This window comes from Uranotaenia lowii, chromosome 3 (assembly GCF_029784155.1).
Source record: "Uranotaenia lowii strain MFRU-FL chromosome 3, ASM2978415v1, whole genome shotgun sequence".
NCBI lineage: Eukaryota > Metazoa > Arthropoda > Insecta > Diptera > Culicidae > Uranotaenia > Uranotaenia lowii.
In genome coordinates, this window is record NC_073693.1 from 192809081 (window position 1) to 192831549 (window position 22469).

General features: G+C 33.5%; 3 protein-coding genes across 9 annotated transcripts in view; 1 reads left to right on the forward strand and 2 right to left on the reverse strand.

Moving 5' to 3' along the window:
- LOC129757752 (protein eva-1) overlaps positions 1-22469 on the forward strand; it is a 672047-nt gene that overhangs the window by 48637 nt on the left and 600941 nt on the right. The window lies entirely within an intron of this gene.
- Positions 14842-15930, reverse strand: LOC129757753 (uncharacterized). Its single transcript, XM_055755053.1, has 3 exons — positions 15639-15930; positions 15347-15565; positions 14842-15269 (listed from the first exon to the last, which is right to left on the reverse strand). The coding sequence occupies exons 1-3, from the start codon at positions 15813-15815 to the stop codon at positions 15102-15104; spliced, it is 564 nt and encodes a 187-aa protein (XP_055611028.1). The 5' UTR covers positions 15816-15930; the 3' UTR covers positions 14842-15101.
- LOC129757754 (uncharacterized) lies at positions 20096-21184 on the reverse strand. The gene is made up of 3 exons (XM_055755054.1): positions 20893-21184; positions 20601-20819; positions 20096-20523 (listed from the first exon to the last, which is right to left on the reverse strand). Exons 1-3 carry the CDS (start codon positions 21067-21069, stop codon positions 20356-20358), a joined length of 564 nt encoding a protein of 187 aa, XP_055611029.1. The 5' UTR covers positions 21070-21184; the 3' UTR covers positions 20096-20355.

Sequence of the window (22469 nt, forward strand, 5' to 3'; positions counted from 1 at the left end):
TCATTCATTACATGACAGTTCACACGAAGCCATGGTGTCGGGTATGTGGTGATTTGCATTGCATATTGGCCGAACAAATAATATAAATAATGCAATTAAGCGCATACGTTGGCGAAACTGCGGTGAATCCGTGCACCCATGGTGGATTATCTACATACATCTACATACATTAAACAGTGGATGTCTCGTCGCACTGTGCTTGTTCAAGGCGGGTGTCTGGCCACGCCTTACTTAGTGGATGTCCAAGTGTCCAGCCACACTGTGCAATGCAAAACAATTGAGAATGTTATCTCGCTTTAAACAGTGGATGTCTCGTTGCACTGTGCTTGTTCAAGGCGGGTGTCTGGCCACGCCTCAGTGGATGTCCAAGTGTCCAGCCACACTGTGCAATGCAAAACAATTGAGAATGTTATCTCGCTTTAAACAGTGGATGTCTCGTCGCACTGTGCTTGTTCAAGGCGGGTGTCTCGCCACGCCTTAGTGGCTGTCCAAGTGTCCAGCCACACTGTGCAATGCAAAACAATTGAGATTGTTATCTCGCTTCAACCATCTATTATTCTCTCTTCTTTCAAAATCAATCGGATCAATTGCGAGTATGAGATTTGAATAATAAAATCATAATGATAATGATGATGATAATGTTCCCACCTCATTCCCCTACACATATTTGAGCGGTTCGAGTAATATTTTTGAAAAGAATAATTGATTTTTTTTAACAAATCATATACATTTACAGCGACAATTGTAATAAGAAATATCTCGGATATGAAACAATTTATGTAAATACCGCGCATTGCTCAAATATATGTAGACTTCTCTTAATTAGTTTCAAGGTGACAAAAGGCCACTGAAAATTCAACAATCTTAAAGATTATAACTATCATTATCATCATCATTATCATTATCATCCGTGAGAATTTAGACAAACCATCGCTGACTGTTTGAATTTCGCCACAATACACAGATACTAAGGAATAAAAAACAAAAATTACAAGAACAGTTCACTTTCTCTTACATTAATTACACTTGTATTCGGAAACTCATATTTAGAATGAAGTTTTTTAGGAAGAAGTACATTATAATGTGATGATCCGTAAATCATAACAATTGGAGTCAATGATACGACTGGTGGTCTGATTTCTAAACAATTAACTGGGGTTCCTTTGATAACAACAAAAATACTTCGTTTTAAAATAATGCTTAATGCGTATAAAGTATCCGCATTACCCCAGGCACTGTCTTCGCATGAAACACAAAGAAGATTGAAAAATGATCCCGATTCAAGTAAATTTTCTCTACCTTCAAAATAGGACTTATTTTGTAAAACACTTCTGAATGCGAACGTTCGGAGAACATTTGACAATATTGTATTTCCAATCAAAGAATATGAAATCGAATGGAACTGACAATTTCCATCTCTCGGGATTTCAATTTCAACAAATTCTTGAAAATACTGTTCGTTTGCCATCCTGTCAAGATCACGTAAACGGTCAAAAATCTGAATTGGGCAAACGTTCAAATGCGTATAAGCAAGATCAAGGGATTCAGAATAATTTTCTAACAATGACATAATGCGGTATTCTGTATCTACATTAAAATCAATTGAAGTAACCAAAATATCTAATAACGCATCATTCAAATTTCTAAAAAGTTCAGCGTTAGACCATTCTTCGTTTTCAAGTATATGTGTTGTTGAATTTTCATTCAAAATATCAGCATCATTAAAAAAATCTTCTGGAGGGTCATTGAAAAGTTCATTGTGAATGTTGTCATTAACTAAATTTGATGAAGAATTATCAAAATACACACTTTCTAGAAATTCAGCGGATTCTAATTCCAATACTGTTTCACGAATTATTGCAAAGACTGGTTTGTGGTCAGAAAAATAAGACTCATATACACCAGTTGAAATATTTCTTATGTTAGAAAACACAATATCTAATCTTGAACCAAGATCTGTTGTAGGCTCGTTACAAACTAACTTATCAAAAAGATTCTTTCTATTCAGGTATTTAACAATTTTTTTTGTTTCGTCACATGTACTGTTGAGATTGAAATTGAAATCTCCTATCAATATGGTTGGGTCATTATAATCATTGTGAATTGAATTGAATACAGATATAAATTCATTACAATTAATTTTAGGTGATTTATAGCCTGTAAGAAGCGAAATATGTCTATGTTTTAGAATCACTAAGTCGGTGTGGCCAACATATTTATTGAGGTTATTGGCTTTAAAAACCGTCTTATGACTTTCTACTGAAATTATTAAACCAATTTTCGCATAGCATATTATACCTTTTGCAATGCCACTCTTAACAAAAAATGGAAGTGTTTGTCTATCTGATCGGTAAACAATATTAAAATTGGGTATATTTACTTCATCGTTTGTCAGGATACCCGTTTCAGAAAATACAATTATGTCACATCTCGAATACCATGCATCCGCGTTGATATACTTCAAATTTTCTCTTAAAGATCTAGAATTCTGATAAGCAATAACCAATCCTGTGTGAGTTGTTAAATTATTAAAAGATAAAGTTAATTGTCTATACGTCTTCAATCTTTCCGTTTCTTTCAAACAAGCTCTGATAGTAGGATTGTCGGCCATATTTCCCGGAAAATTTCCTAATATATAAAGGCCAGATAATTTCGAAACACGACTCAAGGCAACATAAATTAACTGACGAGTCGAGTTCCCTTTCTTGCGTAAATCAACGCATACTTTTGAATATGTTTGTCCCTGACTTTTATGAATTGTAAGCGCTTTACAGGGAACTAATGGGAATTGATTTCGAGTAATTTGATAGTCACGTTGAAAATGATTAGTCAAACTATATCTTTGTCTTTCAATAGGCGTCCAGTTTTTGTTAAGATTCAAATTTTCTGTAAATTCATGAAATTTAAGTCGAGCGTTTCTGCCAACTTTCTTACTGTCAAAATTAAGATACACTATGATAGGTTTATTTGACTGTGGATTGCAAAAAACAAATTCCAAAACTCCAGTTGCGCCGTTTACGATACCATCCGATACATCTAGATTTGCAGTTACCATGTACTTGATACCTTTTTTGAATTGTATAGAATATGGATACCCTCCACAATCTCTGGTAGTTTTAGCCTTCCAAATATCAAGTTTCTTTAAAATTTGTTCTTCTTTCAAATTGCCTGTCAATTTATCTTCAGCCAAACTTAAAATTTCGGTTTCCTTAGACTCTGCAATTTTTATGGCATTATATCTGTCAACATCCAAATTCGTATAGTACAACCTTATAGCGTCACTAGGTACTTCATTTTCAGCGACTTCTCTACTTTTAAAAACGTTGATATCTGCTGCATTCATAGTTCCCTGGGCAAAATTATTTAACGCATTAACAAAGTCTAAGTCGTCTTTCTGCCTCATGACCTCAGTTAATTCATAAAATTCAAAATCCGCCCATAAAGGGGAAAGATCCAACGTCACCAAACAATCTCTGGGAGGGTTAAAAATGAATCTATCTTTGACCGGCGGAAGTTGTCGGAAATCTCCTACGGTTATTACAGATAAACCACCAAAACTTTCATCAACTCCTGTAATTTGGCGCAATCTTGTATCTATACGACTAAAAATGGTACTTCCAACCATTGATATTTCATCTATAACTATCAATTTACAATGTAACAACTGTTGACGTAAATTATTTGCGACGTCCATAGGTAAATCTGGAATGTTTCTAGTTTCAGTCAAAGGTAAGGCAAAGGCTGAGTGTAAAGTATTCCCTCCAATTAAAAAGGCAGCTTTACCAGAAAACGCGCTTAATAACACTTTGACAGAATCTGATGATTGCCAAACTGAGGTTTCAACACAGTACTCTAGAAAATATGTAATCAATTGATATATTGTTGATATAACTAAACTTTTTCCAACACCTGCTGAGCCGGAGATAAAAATTTTAAAAGGTAACTTGTTCAGTTTAAAACATTTGTAAATATGAATTACAATTTCTCTTTGTCTGTTATTCAGCTTCCTTAGATTTTCAAGAAGATCACGTTTGTTTACTTTCAGAGGAGCCGAATACACAAATGGAGTAAACGTTTTCGGTCTATCAATACCCCCTTGTATAAGAATATCAATTTCATGATCTTTAGACAACTGATTTTGTTCGAATTCGGAAATTTCTTCGTTTTCTAATTCTGCTCTATTATCAATTGCGGCTTCTATTGCTTTGTCTATTACATCATCTGACAGTATTTGAAATTTAGAACGATTTCTAGTAATAACATCTAGGTTATTATTATACACTTCCAACCAGTTTACTGTTTCAATTTCATTGATTTCATTTCTCCAAGGATAGAATAGAAGTAGTTGCTCTCGATAATAATTGTCGGGATCTTGTTCGATTTTGTATCGATTATATCTTAGAATCCGAGCTATTTTTCTTCTCTTATGATTAGGATTTTCTCTATCTACTTCTGTTTCTTCAATGTCCTCTTCTTCGTCAGAAATCTCTGACCTGTTCTTATCAGGACGTCTTTTTCCTTTAGTTTTAAAATAAAATGCAGCGTACTCAGCTAAACAAATGTTCTGTAAATCTACCCGTTCCGCATAATATGTTATGATATCTTTACCAGCGATATCAGTACTATCTTTGCACATTGATCTTAATTGTTTTTCTGATTTAAGAAAAACTACTCTATCTTCAGATTTACAGGTGCTGATATATATATGAGTTCGACTGAAATGGGACAAAGGAATACTTAAACAGTGATAAATAGCTTCGCTGACACTCATTAGATTCGAATTGATAAATTTGTTAGCAATTGTCCTTAACTTTTCAAGATAAGTAGTATTTCTTTTATCTAATTCATTTTGCAGTTCTTTCAATTGCTTCGAGAGTCCTGATTCAGACTTAGCTATGTAATCAACAATGTATGCTGCAACGCCGTATTCATCTAGAATAAGCTGCAAATCTGTATTTGATTCCATTAAATTCAATATTATTGGATTATAAGAATTGATATCAACTTCACAACTCCTGCGTTTGTAAAATATTGTAACTTTACTTATAGAAGCTCTTAAAGCGTTAATGTAATCATCTTTTGTCAAATCTAAGCTTTCTAAAATTTCTTCAAAACTAAGATTGGATCTTTCTTTACTTGAATATAGAACTTCCATCGTTTCTTTTATTTTCTGTAGATTTCTCTTAACCGCTGCAGTAATTTCGTTCTTGGGCAATGGTTTTAAAATTTTAGTTTCTGATAGAACAAATTTTGGAAAATTAAATCTACATGTGTTTTTATTACTTCGTCCTTTTGAACATGTATCAGTGTGCTTGTGACGCAAATATTTACAAAGTGGATTATCAGCGTCATACTGACATGTGATAAATGTATCTGCAAATTTTTCAAAAGCTTTTATACTATCTTCATCATTTAAATCTAGACAAGGTGCATCTTCAATGAACAGTAACATATGATCGTGGGGAGATCCCCTCATTTGAAATTCGCGCCTTCGGTAAAAGTCTGTTATTTTATACGGTTGGAATGGGCCTGAGCTTTGTTTCATTAGTTTTATTAGCTCAGTAATTTTAAAATCATAGTACAATGCTGAGTAAACAGGATTTTCTTTGATAAGATCGTGTTTTTGTTGTTCCGGAAGGTTAAGAGCTTGCAATAACGAAATTTGTTTCCCTGTAGTCTTCAATACCAAACCTTGTATCAATTCAGGCCATTTATTTTCAACTGCAGACACGGTTAAGAAAAACATAGGTTTTCCGCACTGCCGCAACATCGCAAAGAGATTCTTTTTCTTCGAGCTCCAAAAACTTGGAGAACATCTGATGTGCTTTAAAAAATTCAACCCATCATTATGCTGCCTAAGCTCTGTAATAAACTGGGGATTCAATGCTTCCTCAACTGTAACACCTTTAGCATTAGATTTCTTTTTTAGTGTAAGTGTAGTTGAACTAAGAACTTCTGATTCTAATTTGATTTTGGCCAAATATAAAATTCTGAATGCCGAAATTTTTACTGTGTGGCAGCGAACTTCCCATTTAATTAAATCAGATCTTGTAATATTTTTGTTAAGTATTTGCCTTTTTTTTCCAGCGAAAATTTTTGGAAAACAAAAACATTCAACATCTGGTTGAATGTGAACTGAAACAGGCCAGTGATTTTGTCCTGGAGCCATAACAATAGTGGCATGTTGTGCCGTTTGTTGATTGAAGTCGAAAAGTAAACATTCATCATCATCATCTACCAAATGTTCATAAAATTCATCATCGACCTCTAAACCGTCTAATTGTAAATTAGAATTCACTTCTTGTTCTAATCCAGAACAGGGTTGATTATCCCTAATATTACCTTCGTCGCTTTTAGCAACTTGATTTTCACTGTCATCTAAATTTATGACATTGTTCCGATTGATTTCTTCCGTGAAAATTCTCATATCATGAGAAGAAACTTGTATGTCATGTTTTTTGTATAATTCAGTATTTTTCAAATAATCAAGAGCTTCTGATACATATGACGCACGGACCAATCCACTAATATATGTGGAAGAGTGACCCATATGTCGTTTGAACTCCACCGGTATAGGAATAACATCAAGATTATTTAGTTGTCTTGGCAAAGACGAAACCATAAGGGGCACACTACTAGGCACATGAATTGCACTCCCTTTCATTCCAAGCTGTGGATTACAAGCACGTTTTGACATGAGAACAACCTTTTGGAAAGCAACATAAGGAGAAACTATTCTTTCTTCAATATCATTAAGTCTTGTAATGCATTCAGGAACCGGCGGTAATTTTAAGCCCCAACTTGTAGCAAGCTTAGGAATTTTACGTTCTCTTACATATTTAATGCAAGTTTTGCAAAGATAATTACAAGAATTTTGAAAATAATAATTCAAAGTGCGTGAATCGCAAGTATTTTGAATGTTTTCGTTTTTCATAATTTTATCAATTATCTGTTGAGAAATTTTTTGAACACTCTTAAAGAAAAATGAACCCTCGCAGCTTGCGCATACATAACTGGGCATCTGCTTTCTATTCTCAATGAATTCCCTTATTGATTTCGATCGAATATCATTCGAACGAATTAGAAGGTTGTAGTATCTGTCTCGATGAGCTATGAATTCATTCATTCTTTGCTCCCGTCGTAATAATCTGTTGCGTGCAATTTCATTATCATGATACGATTCATTGCTTCTTTGTAAACGCATATTCAAGAAATTTGAATGATTCGACGCAGCTTGGACGTTTATGTTTGTTAAACGTTTTTCTGCTAATCTACATAAAATGTTATTCTTCTCTCTTGCATAGTATTCCATGTTTTCATTCCTTGTCTTACGCATACGAAATCTGTTCATTTTTTTTTCATTTTCGTAATAGTTCATATCTGCTCTTATTTTTCGCATCCTTTTAGCATTTTTTTCTCGATTGATCGAAGATATTTCAATATCTTTTCTTTTCCTCTGAAGTAGAAACTGGTTTCTTTGTTGTTCTTGATCTTTATATGATTGATCATCGTTTACAATAGGATAAGCATCATCATCAATTGCTTCTGTATGATTCAAGGTTTCTCTCTGTCGATATTCTTCACTGTAACAATTTTGATTTGTTTGTATATCTTTCAAAATTGTTGCGTTTGGTTTATTAGAAAAACTGACATCTGGTTTCATTCTTTGATCATGTATAACGGAAGCGAGTTTTTTAATTTTCTTTTGCTTATCGTGTAAACGACGTTTGTCCGCTTTGTATTGCGACGAATATTTTTTGGTGCGAGACATGTTTTAAAGCTGAAATCAAAAATTTGTAAAAGTTTCCAATTTTAATTTGTTCATAAAAATTCAATCATAACTTTAAATAAATTTAATTAAATAATCAAAAATAAAGCATTCGTAATTTGTTGATTGTTGATCGGAACAAAATTTAAAAAAATAATTTCGAAATTTACACCCCTTTGGCTCTGAAGGTCTTATTTTAACCAAATATTAGATATCAATCGATAATGTCAATAGAATTTGTTCATGGCTTATGATATACATAGCTCAGTTGGCATATCAGTTGCTTCCTGAGCCGATGTCCGTGTGTTCAAGCCCAAGAGTAAACATCGATCAGAGTTGTACCGGATAAGCTTTTCAATGACTTTCCGCCAACTGCATCGTTGAAATAAGTCTCGAATGTCATAAAGATGTTAAAACGACTATAATCAAAACAAAACAAAATTTTTTTTTTACAATACTATTTTAAAATAGAAACCAATTGAGGCGCCAGAATCAGATGAACATAATTTTTATTCGAAAAATTAAATTTTCATAAAGGGTTGTAGGTGAATGAATAAAATTGAGGTTTCAAATATACTCCTCAAAATTTATAAGCGTTTCATGATGAAAGCTCACGTTTCATGATGAAAGCTCACGCGAGAATGTTGTTTCAAAACAACAATATACAATAGTGTTCATGCATATCTCGCCTGAGCTTCCATTACGTCGTATGAAACTTCTTGAAAATTCATAAAAAAAACTGCTTCAACAGTTATCAAAAGAACTTTAAGATTTGTATTTTACATATAGAATATGTTGTCCAGGTTACAAATATTCAAAATGTGAATGAGTGCGCCTAGTTAATATCAGTTTTTGTATTATATCGTTATAAAACTTTTTGTTTACATTTTGTTTCATACGACTTAATGAGAGCTCACACAAGATATAATGGTTACATATTGTTGAAGCCACACGTAAAAAATGGAATTATTTCAATATTATTCAGCTCATAAAATATTACCACTGAATCCTGATTCGCTTGTAATGAAGGCTCGAATGCACTTTCATCCCTCTGACACCAAATAATTACTTACAAGTTTTGGCTAGCTATTTTGGAAACAAAATCAACTTCTTAAATAATTTCATTTGATCAGTTTAGAAGTTTTCGGGAGGGTCATACTTTCCACCGCTCTGTATGCAATACATTAGAAAACCAAATTTATATTGAGTTCGGTTGCCAGACTGAATTTTGAGTAGCTAAGAATAAAGGCTTGACAAAGATTGAAAATAAAATTCAGCTGACCCCACAACAAAACAATCTGACTGCGAGGTCATCGGCCCCAAAACACAGCCTCAGCTGATACTGTTGCCACCAACCACCGGAAGCATAGTTCGCACAGACTAAGGGAAGGAGTAATAGTGACAGGCTACGTTCATACAGTTAGCACAGGAGTAAACGTGCATCATTCACCCCGACGTAATATACCATTCACATGTGTACTCATAATAAGACAACATATTGCGTAAGTGATCACTGTACATTATCAGTTTACTGCCCGCAACATTGCCGACTTACGCGAGCATGATATCTGTCCGAAACATTATAAATCCGGACTGCAAAGTTAGATTTGGACTTGCGAGCCGTACAAAGTAGCTTCTCTATTCCCTCAAGCGAAAGCTTCTTTACTTGTAATTAAACACGCGTATTGAAATTTCCAATGAATCTTATTAGATTTAGAAATCGAAACCAATCACTTGAATTAGACAAATTGGAATTGGAATTCTATTGGACAAAAAGGAATGAAAACAGAATCTGTAGTCTGAAATACTCATGACCTTGTAATATATCATTCATAAATTTAGATTCTTATTCTAAATCTGATTAGGATGTCTTAGTTTGAGAAAATGAACACTCTGAATCTAGAACCTGAAATTTATTAATATATATTATATTCATTAAAACCTGAAATTGAATTCATGAATATGAATTTCAAATCTAAAATCGGAATTTGAATCATGCATTTGAATATGGGACAAAATGATGATTTTTGAATTTAAACTGTGATTCTGGATTGTCAGTCTGCATCTGATTTGAATTTTATTTAGATGCAGAATTTTTAACTCCAAATCTGAATAGTAAATATGTATGAATAGTGAGTTTTATTCTGAATATGAATTCTGTGTTTGGATTCTGGATCCGTTTCAAAGTGTTAAAATAAGCAAACATTTCCAGAAAACAAAATCGACATTATTCTGAATCTGGATTATGAATCTGAATCTGAGTTCTGAAATAGAATTTTCAATTTAAATTCTAATACTAAATTATGAACCTAAATCGATGTTCTCAATCCCGAACCTAAATTTCAATGAATCTGAAATCTGAATCTAAGTTTGTGTTAAATCTAGATCTAAATTCAGAATTTCAATTCTGTATAAAAATCATAAATATTAATCTAATTATGAATCAATGTACTGAATCCAAATTCTGTATCTGCAAACACACATTGTTTTCAAGAAGAATTACTTCATCACCTCCTTTTGTTTCGCCTCATTTTTTGGCTTTTGAAAATTATAAAAAACAAAATAGTCAGCTTTTTATTTAGATATTTAATGTCTTTTTTAAATGAAGAGTTTATCACTCAGCTAATCAGCACTTCCGATATTTAAGGTTGGAATATAAAACAAATAGCTCCTAACATTCATGATAAAAAGAATCAAAATATTCGTCAGTACAAATTCAAAGAATAAATATATTAGTTGATTGTAAAAGAATTAAAGATTTTCCCTTACTTCCGAATGTTGGGATTACAATACAGAGTTTATCGTCAAGGACCCGCTTTGTTACGAGAAAATTGAAATTGAAAATGATACACATCGACTCCACATAGGAGTTGAAATTAATAGTCGCTATAAACATCCGTTATTCGGAATCGTATCTTTTTCGCAACATTTTTGAAAAATATTTTACAATATTATTCAAATATACTCTTCATTTTTAGGGCTCTTCTACTTTAAAGATATAAGATCATAATGTCATAGAAACGGGATAATACAAGATATTCCAGAATTCAATCATTCAAAATTTTTCAATTTGTTTACAATTATGTTATTATTTAAGTGAAAATTATAATTATTTAAAAAATAGTTTGTCCTATAAAAAAATTTGAATCCTAATTTCTTAAATTCATTTAGGATTTACTACGTTCGAAATACTTAAATCATTACTCAGAATTTATAAATCTATCATTATATTATTACTTTGTATCATGTGTATCCAAATATAACTTATAGACTGTAAGAAAGGCTACAATCCACTGTTAATAAAATAAAATAAGCAAACATTTCCAGAAAACAAAATCGACATTATTCTGAATCTATCCATCTATCCATGCATCTAAGCTTGTGTGAAATCTAGATCTAAATTCAGAATTACAATTCTGTATATCAATCATAAATATTAATCTAATTTTGAATCAACATATGTACTGAATCTAAATTCTGAATCTTCAAACACACATTGTTTTCTAGAAGAATTACTTCCACACCTCTTTTTGTTTCGCCTCGTTTTGTTGGCTTTTTGAAAATTTTAAAAAACAACATAGTTGGCTTTTAATTTGAATATTTGATGTCGGAACATAAAAACAGATAGCTCCAAACAATCATGATAAAACAAATTAAAAAATTAGTCAGAACAAATTTCAAGAATAAATATATTGGTTGATTGAAAAAGAATTAAAGATTTTCATTTACTTCCGAATGTTAGGATTGTTTCAATAAAGAGTTTGTCGTCAAGAACCCGCTATGTTATGAGAAAATTGAAATTGAAAATGATACAAATCAACTCCACATAGGAGTTGAAATTAAAAGTCGCTGTAAACATAATTTTCACTTGACCAGTTTCTAACAGCGCCCTCCTCCACCCCTGATGACAGGGGACAATCGAAGCCCCGTTTACAAGAAATAAATTTTTGCAAGGTCGATGTTTCATAGCTAAAATATGCGTTTGCACTTACCTCCTGTATTATTCGCACTTGTCCCACTGTGTATTATCAACCGTGAATATTATTCTCACTACTTTATATTTTCCAAAAAATTACTCTTTCCACTCGAATTTTGGAATTGTAATCGTATTCACTCACCTTTCAACGAAAAAGCGGTTGAAAATATTTTTTTCTAGACATAAAATGCCAAACAAAAACCCACTTCTCACACGCTCCTTTTTTAGTACCCAAAATTAAGTTTGACCAACATTCAAAACGTTGTTCGATTCTAAGAACTTAAACTTGAGTTATCATTTTCCTCCTTTGTGTTGTTGAACTGAAAGCACATAGCGAGTTAATTTTTCGTTCGCTTTGGATAACCTATGGAGTGTACACAGAAAGAACGGAGTATCAATGATTCTAACACAGAGTCCTATGATCAGTTAAATATATATTCAAAATCAATTAGAAACATGATTTTTTAATTACAGATTACAATATAAAAAAAAGGTCCCCAGCCATATGTTTCAAAGAATTCTGATTTCTCTGGGTAACCTATGGAGTGAAGACAGCGATAATAGAGTATGAATGATTCTAACACAGAGTCCAATGATCGGTAAAATATATCTTCAAATCGATCAAGAACATGAATATAAAATTGAAGATTACAATGTAAAAAAAGGTATCTAACCATGAATTTCAAATAATTCAACGTTTGCTCTGGGATCAAACGTTGTAGTGAAGACAGCAAGAACAGAGTATCAATGATTCTAACATAGAGTCCAATGATCAGTTAAATATATATTCAAAATCAATTAGAAACATGATTTTTTTAATTACATTGGACAACGATTTCTCTGGGTAACCTATGGAGTGAAGACAGCGATAATACAGTATCAATGATTCTAACACAGAGTCCAATGATCGGTAAAATATATTTTCAAATCGATCAAGAACATGAATATAAAATTGAAGATTACAATGTAAAAAAAGGTATCTAACCATGTGTTTCAAATAATTCAACGTTTGCTCTGGGATCAAACGTTGTAGTGAAGAGAGCAAGAACAGAGTATCAATGATTCTAACATAGAGTCCAATGATCAGTTAAATATATATTCAAAATCAATTAGAAACATGATTTTTTAATTACAGATTACAATATAAAAAAAAGGTCCCCAGCCATATGTTTCAAAGAATTCAACGATTTCTCTGGGTAACCTATGGAGTGAAGACAGCGATAATAGAGTATCAATGATTCTAACACAGAGTCCAATGATCGGTAAAATATATTTTCAAATCGATCAAGAACATGAATATAAAATTGAAGATTACAATGTAAAAAAAGGTATCTAACCATGAATTTCAAATAATTTAACGTTTGCTCTGGGATCAAACGTTGTAGTGAAGACAGCAAGAACAGAGTATCAATGATTCTAACATAGAGTCCAATGATCAGTTAAATATATATTCAAAATCAATTAGAAACATGATTTTTTAATTACAGATTACAATATAAAAAACCATTTTATAATTTATAATTCGGAGCTTCGGTTCCGAAATTTTTGAAATGGTTCGGTGTAAACTGAACCATTAAAATGAAAAAAATTCAATCATTGGCCGGGAAAATATGAACTGGCGTCTTCCTCCCATACGGTTTCTGTCACCATGACATCAAACCTGAGAGGGAGTGAAGCCTGTCTGTTCCCCCTTTCACACATCGACAGGTCCATACTTTTCGATAGCAAGCGCGTATCTATGACGTCACATATAATTTGACGTCATATATACGATAATCTTGATTTTAGTGATTGCTTGTTGTGGCCAGCCAGCTAAATTGACACGTTTTTTGGTGTGATGATTTGATGATTATTACTATGAAAATTTATTTTTCAAACTTTTTTGTTTTTTTTTCTTTCTTTTATACATTGAAGAGGGAAAAAAATCAAATTTTTTAAGACAAAAATCATTTTTATTGTACTTCCCAGTTTCGCAAAAACGTAGTGACAAAGTTTATAAAAAATCACACCAATACATACAAATACACTGACATCGTCTGAACTCGTCGAGCTGATTCGATAGGTACCTATAAAGGTATATCTAAGACCCATAATTAATGATCTCCCAAATCGACCGATAACTATACCTTTCTGAAAGAAAGGCAAAAAAGGTTTCCAACCATGTGTTTCAAATAATCAACATTTGCTCTGGACCTATGGAGTGAAGACAGCGAGAAAAGAGTATCCATGATTCTAACATAGAGTCTGTGTAGCGGTGATATAACGTCACATAAATAATAACATCGCGCATTACAAGTTAAAAAAAATTATGATTGAAAGTAAACTGTTCAACCAAGCCATGTCTGCATGGGGCTTGACATTTTAAGATCAAGAAAGCATTTGTGGGCTGACTAAAGGATTGATTGTATTAATTTCAAAACGTTACACTCCTTGATAAGCATTTGAGTTTTAGAGATTAAAGGCATCAACTGATAATCACAGGAAATGAGAGGCCTGTTCTGATAACATGATGACAATGACTTAATTCTCTGGTGAATTGTTTTGTCATAGCTCTATATGATGAAAGCTCTACCATGGCATCCTGGTAAAGATTGCATAGTTTTTTTTTCTTTAAGTTAAACTTCCAGCAGCCTGTGCGTTTTGAAGATGTTCTAAGTATATTCCACCTTTTATTGCTCAATGTAATACATTTTTTGTCTTCCACAATTGATCGAAGATTTCAAATTGAATTTCCTTAAAAACAATAATACTGATTATAGTTCACATGGTAAAATTGATGAATTGATGTAGCAGACATTAGCCTTTGGTAACAGTCAATGATGTTGTCTTGCAAAAAAAAAATGAAATTTAAAAGCACAAAACGCACATACGCTAGTGTTTCCATTCGCAAAGCGCTATCCCGAGATGCACTTTTGAATATCCGATCCGTTGCAGCGGTCATTCACGCTGGATGAAGCGCGAATCCAACTGCTGAATTTAGTGGAATACTCTGGTTAGGTCACATAAGTCGGCCCTACGCAGACTTGGTTGAGTTCCTAGAGTTACCTTTAGCACAACGCTGATTTTAAGCCTAGGATATCCTTTGTCACATGCCAAACATTTGAATCAGTATTCTCCGTAATAACAGGGTTTTGTATTTCAGAAAAACCTTTTAACTTATGGTTTCTTGCAGTAGGTTTAAAATAAACCACTCTCGTTGTTCTTCAAAAAAGCTTCTTTACACTGGCAGGCATCAAGTTCGCCCCGAGAACAAAACAACGTTTGACTTGCTAACGGACTGTAGGGCACGAACTAGTTGTCGATGACGATTAACTATGCAGCAGAAAAGCATAAAGGTGGTTGAGACCATAGGCCATGCTACCGATCGTGTATGTTCGTCGATAAGGTGAACTGCACTTTAGTCAATTTTCCATCAAAGCTCTTAACACAAGATGACGAGAGCGGTTTGCCAGAATTTATAATTTTTTTAGAAGTGTTGAGAAGTACGTGTTGTTTGCCAAAGTAGTCACAGTTATCGTTAAAAAGCTGAAAAAAAAACAGAGAAGAGAGTGTTGTTGCTTCATAACGGGTTAATTTTTTTCAGCCAAGCACACTATTGTTACCTTAGCATTAAGATTTCGATCACGATCACTATTTTTGCGGATTAGCAACCTGTTCTCGAACCATAAAAATAGACTTCGAAGTTGGATTGTTCTTTTTTTCGAATAAGTTTTGCAGCTAATTCGTTTGGAAAAAAGGAACATTTTTTTCCGCATTGGTGTCCTTAGAATTTTGTATATTGCTTGCTCGCGGCTCTCCGGGAGGTGTCCCCACTTCCTACGCTGGAATAAACAATATCGACATGGGATTTGTTAGTCTTTTATTTCAAACGAATTTCCGGTCAACAGAGCTTACCGTTAAATAACTCACGAAGTCAACTGCCATGGTGGACAGGCTGTGGCAGCCTAACTTCGTCATCCTTTGAGGCATCGAGAAGTCTGCAACGCGCTGTAATGTTGTGGGACTCTCTTCCATGAGATCATCCAGGGAAACTATCTCTTGCCTCGACGGACAAATCTGTTCTGAATACATTACTTTCGCCCCGATCCAGATGACGAGCACACTATTTTGAACATGTTTATTACAAAATGAATACTGATAAGAAATGAAATCAAATGGGCAAAATGGATCGGTCAAAGCTGGTGGATTTGATTTGTTTACATTGATGGCTCCGCTGTTGTCACTTCTACACGCAAAAATGGAAACCATAAAATTAATAAAATATCATCCCAAAGTGTGAATAGGACCAGCGCGCCTACAGCTACGGGTGGTTGCATATTGAAGAAAAGTAGGCAAGACTATTTTGAAATTTTTGTAAATTATGTCAGTTTTGTAAATTTGTTTAATTTTTTGCTATATTGATTCTGTTAATTTTGCATATCCTGAAAACTTTTTCAGTTATATGATTTATATTCATTTTATCTATCCAGTTTTGCCAATTTTGTAAATGTTATCATTTCTGTCAAACCATTCAAAATTGGTCAATTTTGGTTAATTTTTGCCAAATTTTTGCCATAAATACGAAATTTGTCAGGTTTGTTTAAAGATAATAAAAGTTTGTGAATGTTGTCTATTTAGTAATTTTTATCAATTTTGTCAATTATGTCCACTTTGTTATTTAAGAAAATTTAAACCATTATATCATTTTTGTAGTAATTGACTATTTTGACATTTTTGTCAATTATGTCGGTTTTGTAAATTTGTTTTGTAAATCGTCTAGCGCTGGATTGCATTTGAATTTTTGGATTTTAATCTGAATTCTGAAACTCACTATTGGACCCGATTTTTTTTAAATTAAGTTTAAAATCAGAAATACTTTAAAGTCCAGGTAATTCAACATCTTGAAATTAACGCGTCTGTACAAAAAATGTTGATAAAATTAAATTGGGTGAAACTTTTTGTTGATGCATTTTCGTTTGGACGCGAAATTACGCCTATTTAAAATGGGATTTTTTTTATCCGGGTAGGGCTAATAGATAGCGTCGATTTTTTTAAATAGGATTTGATTAGATGTTCCGAAGTTTCAAAAGCGTTTTTTTCGAGCTAACTGATAGTTTCGCCTTTATGAAATGTTACGTTCGTTTGTTGCTAGGTTTGTTTACATTTGGCGCGTTCGCCCTTTTTCAAACTTACTACAAAATTATCTAACAGATTCACGCTTGATTCGACGTATCGAAGCCAGCCATCGCTGCAGAAAAATGCGGTGTTTAACGCTACACCCATCGGTTTGATACGACAAGTTTGGGGTTGTACCCCTTTATGAAACACCGTATTATCATAATACGAATTTAGAGCTTCAGCTCTTAAATTTTTGAAACCGGTTCAGTTAACACTGAACTGGTACAGAAATTAAATATATTACAAATTTACTAATCTTTCCTACTCCTTCTTCCCGCTCGTTTTGTCGTCATGAAGACGTCATGAGTGGGAGTGGAGCGCGCCTATCGTGTAGCGAGTAGCGTGTAGCGAGCGCGCCTATCGTGTATATGACGTCATATATACGATAATCTTGATTTTAGTGATTGCTGGTTGTAGCTAGCAAGCCAAATTGGCACGTTTTTTGGAGTGAAGATTTGATGATAATTACTATGAAAATTTATTTTTCAAACTATTTTGTTTTTTTTTCTTTCTTTTATACATTGAAGAGGGAAAAAAAACAAAATTTTTAAGACGAAAATCATTTTTATTGCACTTCCCAGTTTCGCAAAAACGTGTGGACAATGTTTACTAAAAATCACACATGCACACACAAATACACTGACATCGTCTGAACTCGTCGAGCTGATTCGATAGGTACCTATAAAGGTATATCTAAGACCCATAATTAAGGATCTCCCAAATCGACCGATAACTATACCTTTCTGTAAGAAAGGCAAAAAGGTATCTAACCATGAATTTCAAATAATTCAACGTTTGCTCTGGGATCAAACGTTGTAGTGAAGACAGCAAGAACAGAGTATCAATGATTCTAACATAGAGTCCAATGATCAGTTAAATATATATTCAAAATCAATTAGAAACATGATTTTTTTAATTACATTGGACAACGATTTCTCTGGGTAACCTATGGAGTGAAGACAGCGATAATACAGTATCAATGATTCTAACACAGAGTCCAATGATCGGTAAAATATATTTTCAAATCGATCAAGAACATGAATATAAAATTGAAGATTACAATGTAAAAAAAGGTATCTAACCATGTGTTTCAAATAATTCAACGTTTGCTCTGGGATCAAACGTTGTAGTGAAGAGAGCAAGAACAGAGTATCAATGATTCTAACATAGAGTCCAATGATCAGTTAAATATATATTCAAAATCAATTAGAAACATGATTTTTTAATTACAGATTACAATATAAAAAAAAGGTCCCCAGCCATATGTTTCAAAGAATTCAACGATTTCTCTGGGTAACCTATGGAGTGAAGACAGCGATAATAGAGTATCAATGATTCTAACACAGAGTCCAATGATCGGTAAAATATATTTTCAAATCGATCAAGAACATGAATATAAAATTGAAGATTACAATGTAAAAAAAGGTATCTAACCATGAATTTCAAATAATTTAACGTTTGCTCTGGGATCAAACGTTGTAGTGAAGACAGCAAGAACAGAGTATCAATGATTCTAACATAGAGTCCAATGATCAGTTAAATATATATTCAAAATCAATTAGAAACATGATTTTTTAATTACAGATTACAATATAAAAAACCATTTTATAATTTATAATTCGGAGCTTCGGTTCCGAAATTTTTGAAATGGTTCGGTGTAAACTGAACCATTAAAATGAAAAAAATTCAATCATTGGCCGGGAAAATATGAACTGGCGTCTTCCTCCCATACGGTTTCTGTCACCATGACATCAAACCTGAGAGGGAGTGAAGCCTGTCTGTTCCCCCTTTCACACATCGACAGGTCCATACTTTTCGATAGCAAGCGCGTATCTATGACGTCACATATAATTTGACGTCATATATACGATAATCTTGATTTTAGTGATTGCTTGTTGTGGCCAGCCAGCTAAATTGACACGTTTTTTGGTGTGATGATTTGATGATTATTACTATGAAAATTTATTTTTCAAACTTTTTTGTTTTTTTTTCTTTCTTTTATACATTGAAGAGGGAAAAAAATCAAATTTTTTAAGACAAAAATCATTTTTATTGTACTTCCCAGTTTCGCAAAAACGTAGTGACAAAGTTTATAAAAAATCACACCAATACATACAAATACACTGACATCGTCTGAACTCGTCGAGCTGATTCGATAGGTACCTATAAAGGTATATCTAAGACCCATAATTAATGATCTCCCAAATCGACCGATAACTATACCTTTCTGAAAGAAAGGCAAAAAAGGTTTCCAACCATGTGTTTCAAATAATCAACATTTGCTCTGGACCTATGGAGTGAAGACAGCGAGAAAAGAGTATCCATGATTCTAACATAGAGTCTGTGTAGCGGTGATATAACGTCACATAAATAATAACATCGCGCATTACAAGTTAAAAAAAATTATGATTGAAAGTAAACTGTTCAACCAAGCCATGTCTGCATGGGGCTTGACATTTTAAGATCAAGAAAGCATTTGTGGGCTGACTAAAGGATTGATTGTATTAATTTCAAAACGTTACACTCCTTGATAAGCATTTGAGTTTTAGAGATTAAAGGCATCAACTGATAATCACAGGAAATGAGAGGCCTGTTCTGATAACATGATGACAATGACTTAATTCTCTGGTGAATTGTTTTGTCATAGCTCTATATGATGAAAGCTCTACCATGGCATCCTGGTAAAGATTGCATAGTTTTTTTTTCTTTAAGTTAAACTTCCAGCAGCCTGTGCGTTTTGAAGATGTTCTAAGTATATTCCACCTTTTATTGCTCAATGTAATACATTTTTTGTCTTCCACAATTGATCGAAGATTTCAAATTGAATTTCCTTAAAAACAATAATACTGATTATAGTTCACATGGTAAAATTGATGAATTGATGTAGCAGACATTAGCCTTTGGTAACAGTCAATGATGTTGTCTTGCAAAAAAAAAATGAAATTTAAAAGCACAAAACGCACATACGCTAGTGTTTCCATTCGCAAAGCGCTATCCCGAGATGCACTTTTGAATATCCGATCCGTTGCAGCGGTCATTCACGCTGGATGAAGCGCGAATCCAACTGCTGAATTTAGTGGAATACTCTGGTTAGGTCACATAAGTCGGCCCTACGCAGACTTGGTTGAGTTCCTAGAGTTACCTTTAGCACAACGCTGATTTTAAGCCTAGGATATCCTTTGTCACATGCCAAACATTTGAATCAGTATTCTCCGTAATAACAGGGTTTTGTATTTCAGAAAAACCTTTTAACTTATGGTTTCTTGCAGTAGGTTTAAAATAAACCACTCTCGTTGTTCTTCAAAAAAGCTTCTTTACACTGGCAGGCATCAAGTTCGCCCCGAGAACAAAACAACGTTTGACTTGCTAACGGACTGTAGGGCACGAACTAGTTGTCGATGACGATTAACTATGCAGCAGAAAAGCATAAAGGTGGTTGAGACCATAGGCCATGCTACCGATCGTGTATGTTCGTCGATAAGGTGAACTGCACTTTAGTCAATTTTCCATCAAAGCTCTTAACACAAGATGACGAGAGCGGTTTGCCAGAATTTATAATTTTTTTAGAAGTGTTGAGAAGTACGTGTTGTTTGCCAAAGTAGTCACAGTTATCGTTAAAAAGCTGAAAAAAAAACAGAGAAGAGAGTGTTGTTGCTTCATAACGGGTTAATTTTTTTCAGCCAAGCACACTATTGTTACCTTAGCATTAAGATTTCGATCACGATCACTATTTTTGCGGATTAGCAACCTGTTCTCGAACCATAAAAATAGACTTCGAAGTTGGATTGTTCTTTTTTTCGAATAAGTTTTGCAGCTAATTCGTTTGGAAAAAAGGAACATTTTTTTCCGCATTGGTGTCCTTAGAATTTTGTATATTGCTTGCTCGCGGCTCTCCGGGAGGTGTCCCCACTTCCTACGCTGGAATAAACAATATCGACATGGGATTTGTTAGTCTTTTATTTCAAACGAATTTCCGGTCAACAGAGCTTACCGTTAAATAACTCACGAAGTCAACTGCCATGGTGGACAGGCTGTGGCAGCCTAACTTCGTCATCCTTTGAGGCATCGAGAAGTCTGCAACGCGCTGTAATGTTGTGGGACTCTCTTCCATGAGATCATCCAGGGAAACTATCTCTTGCCTCGACGGACAAATCTGTTCTGAATACATTACTTTCGCCCCGATCCAGATGACGAGCACACTATTTTGAACATGTTTATTACAAAATGAATACTGATAAGAAATGAAATCAAATGGGCAAAATGGATCGGTCAAAGCTGGTGGATTTGATTTGTTTACATTGATGGCTCCGCTGTTGTCACTTCTACACGCAAAAATGGAAACCATAAAATTAATAAAATATCATCCCAAAGTGTGAATAGGACCAGCGCGCCTACAGCTACGGGTGGTTGCATATTGAAGAAAAGTAGGCAAGACTATTTTGAAATTTTTGTAAATTATGTCAGTTTTGTAAATTTGTTTAATTTTTTGCTATATTGATTCTGTTAATTTTGCATATCCTGAAAACTTTTTCAGTTATATGATTTATATTCATTTTATCTATCCAGTTTTGCCAATTTTGTAAATGTTATCATTTCTGTCAAACCATTCAAAATTGGTCAATTTTGGTTAATTTTTGCCAAATTTTTGCCATAAATACGAAATTTGTCAGGTTTGTTTAAAGATAATAAAAGTTTGTGAATGTTGTCTATTTAGTAATTTTTATCAATTTTGTCAATTATGTCCACTTTGTTATTTAAGAAAATTTAAACCATTATATCATTTTTGTAGTAATTGACTATTTTGACATTTTTGTCAATTATGTCGGTTTTGTAAATTTGTTTTGTAAATCGTCTAGCGCTGGATTGCATTTGAATTTTTGGATTTTAATCTGAATTCTGAAACTCACTATTGGACCCGATTTTTTTTAAATTAAGTTTAAAATCAGAAATACTTTAAAGTCCAGGTAATTCAACATCTTGAAATTAACGCGTCTGTACAAAAAATGTTGATAAAATTAAATTGGGTGAAACTTTTTGTTGATGCATTTTCGTTTGGACGCGAAATTACGCCTATTTAAAATGGGATTTTTTTTATCCGGGTAGGGCTAATAGATAGCGTCGATTTTTTTAAATAGGATTTGATTAGATGTTCCGAAGTTTCAAAAGCGTTTTTTTCGAGCTAACTGATAGTTTCGCCTTTATGAAATGTTACGTTCGTTTGTTGCTAGGTTTGTTTACATTTGGCGCGTTCGCCCTTTTTCAAACTTACTACAAAATTATCTAACAGATTCACGCTTGATTCGACGTATCGAAGCCAGCCATCGCTGCAGAAAAATGCGGTGTTTAACGCTACACCCATCGGTTTGATACGACAAGTTTGGGGTTGTACCCCTTTATGAAACACCGTATTATCATAATACGAATTTAGAGCTTCAGCTCTTAAATTTTTGAAACCGGTTCAGTTAACACTGAACTGGTACAGAAATTAAATATATTACAAATTTACTAATCTTTCCTACTCCTTCTTCCCGCTCGTTTTGTCGTCATGAAGACGTCATGAGTGGGAGT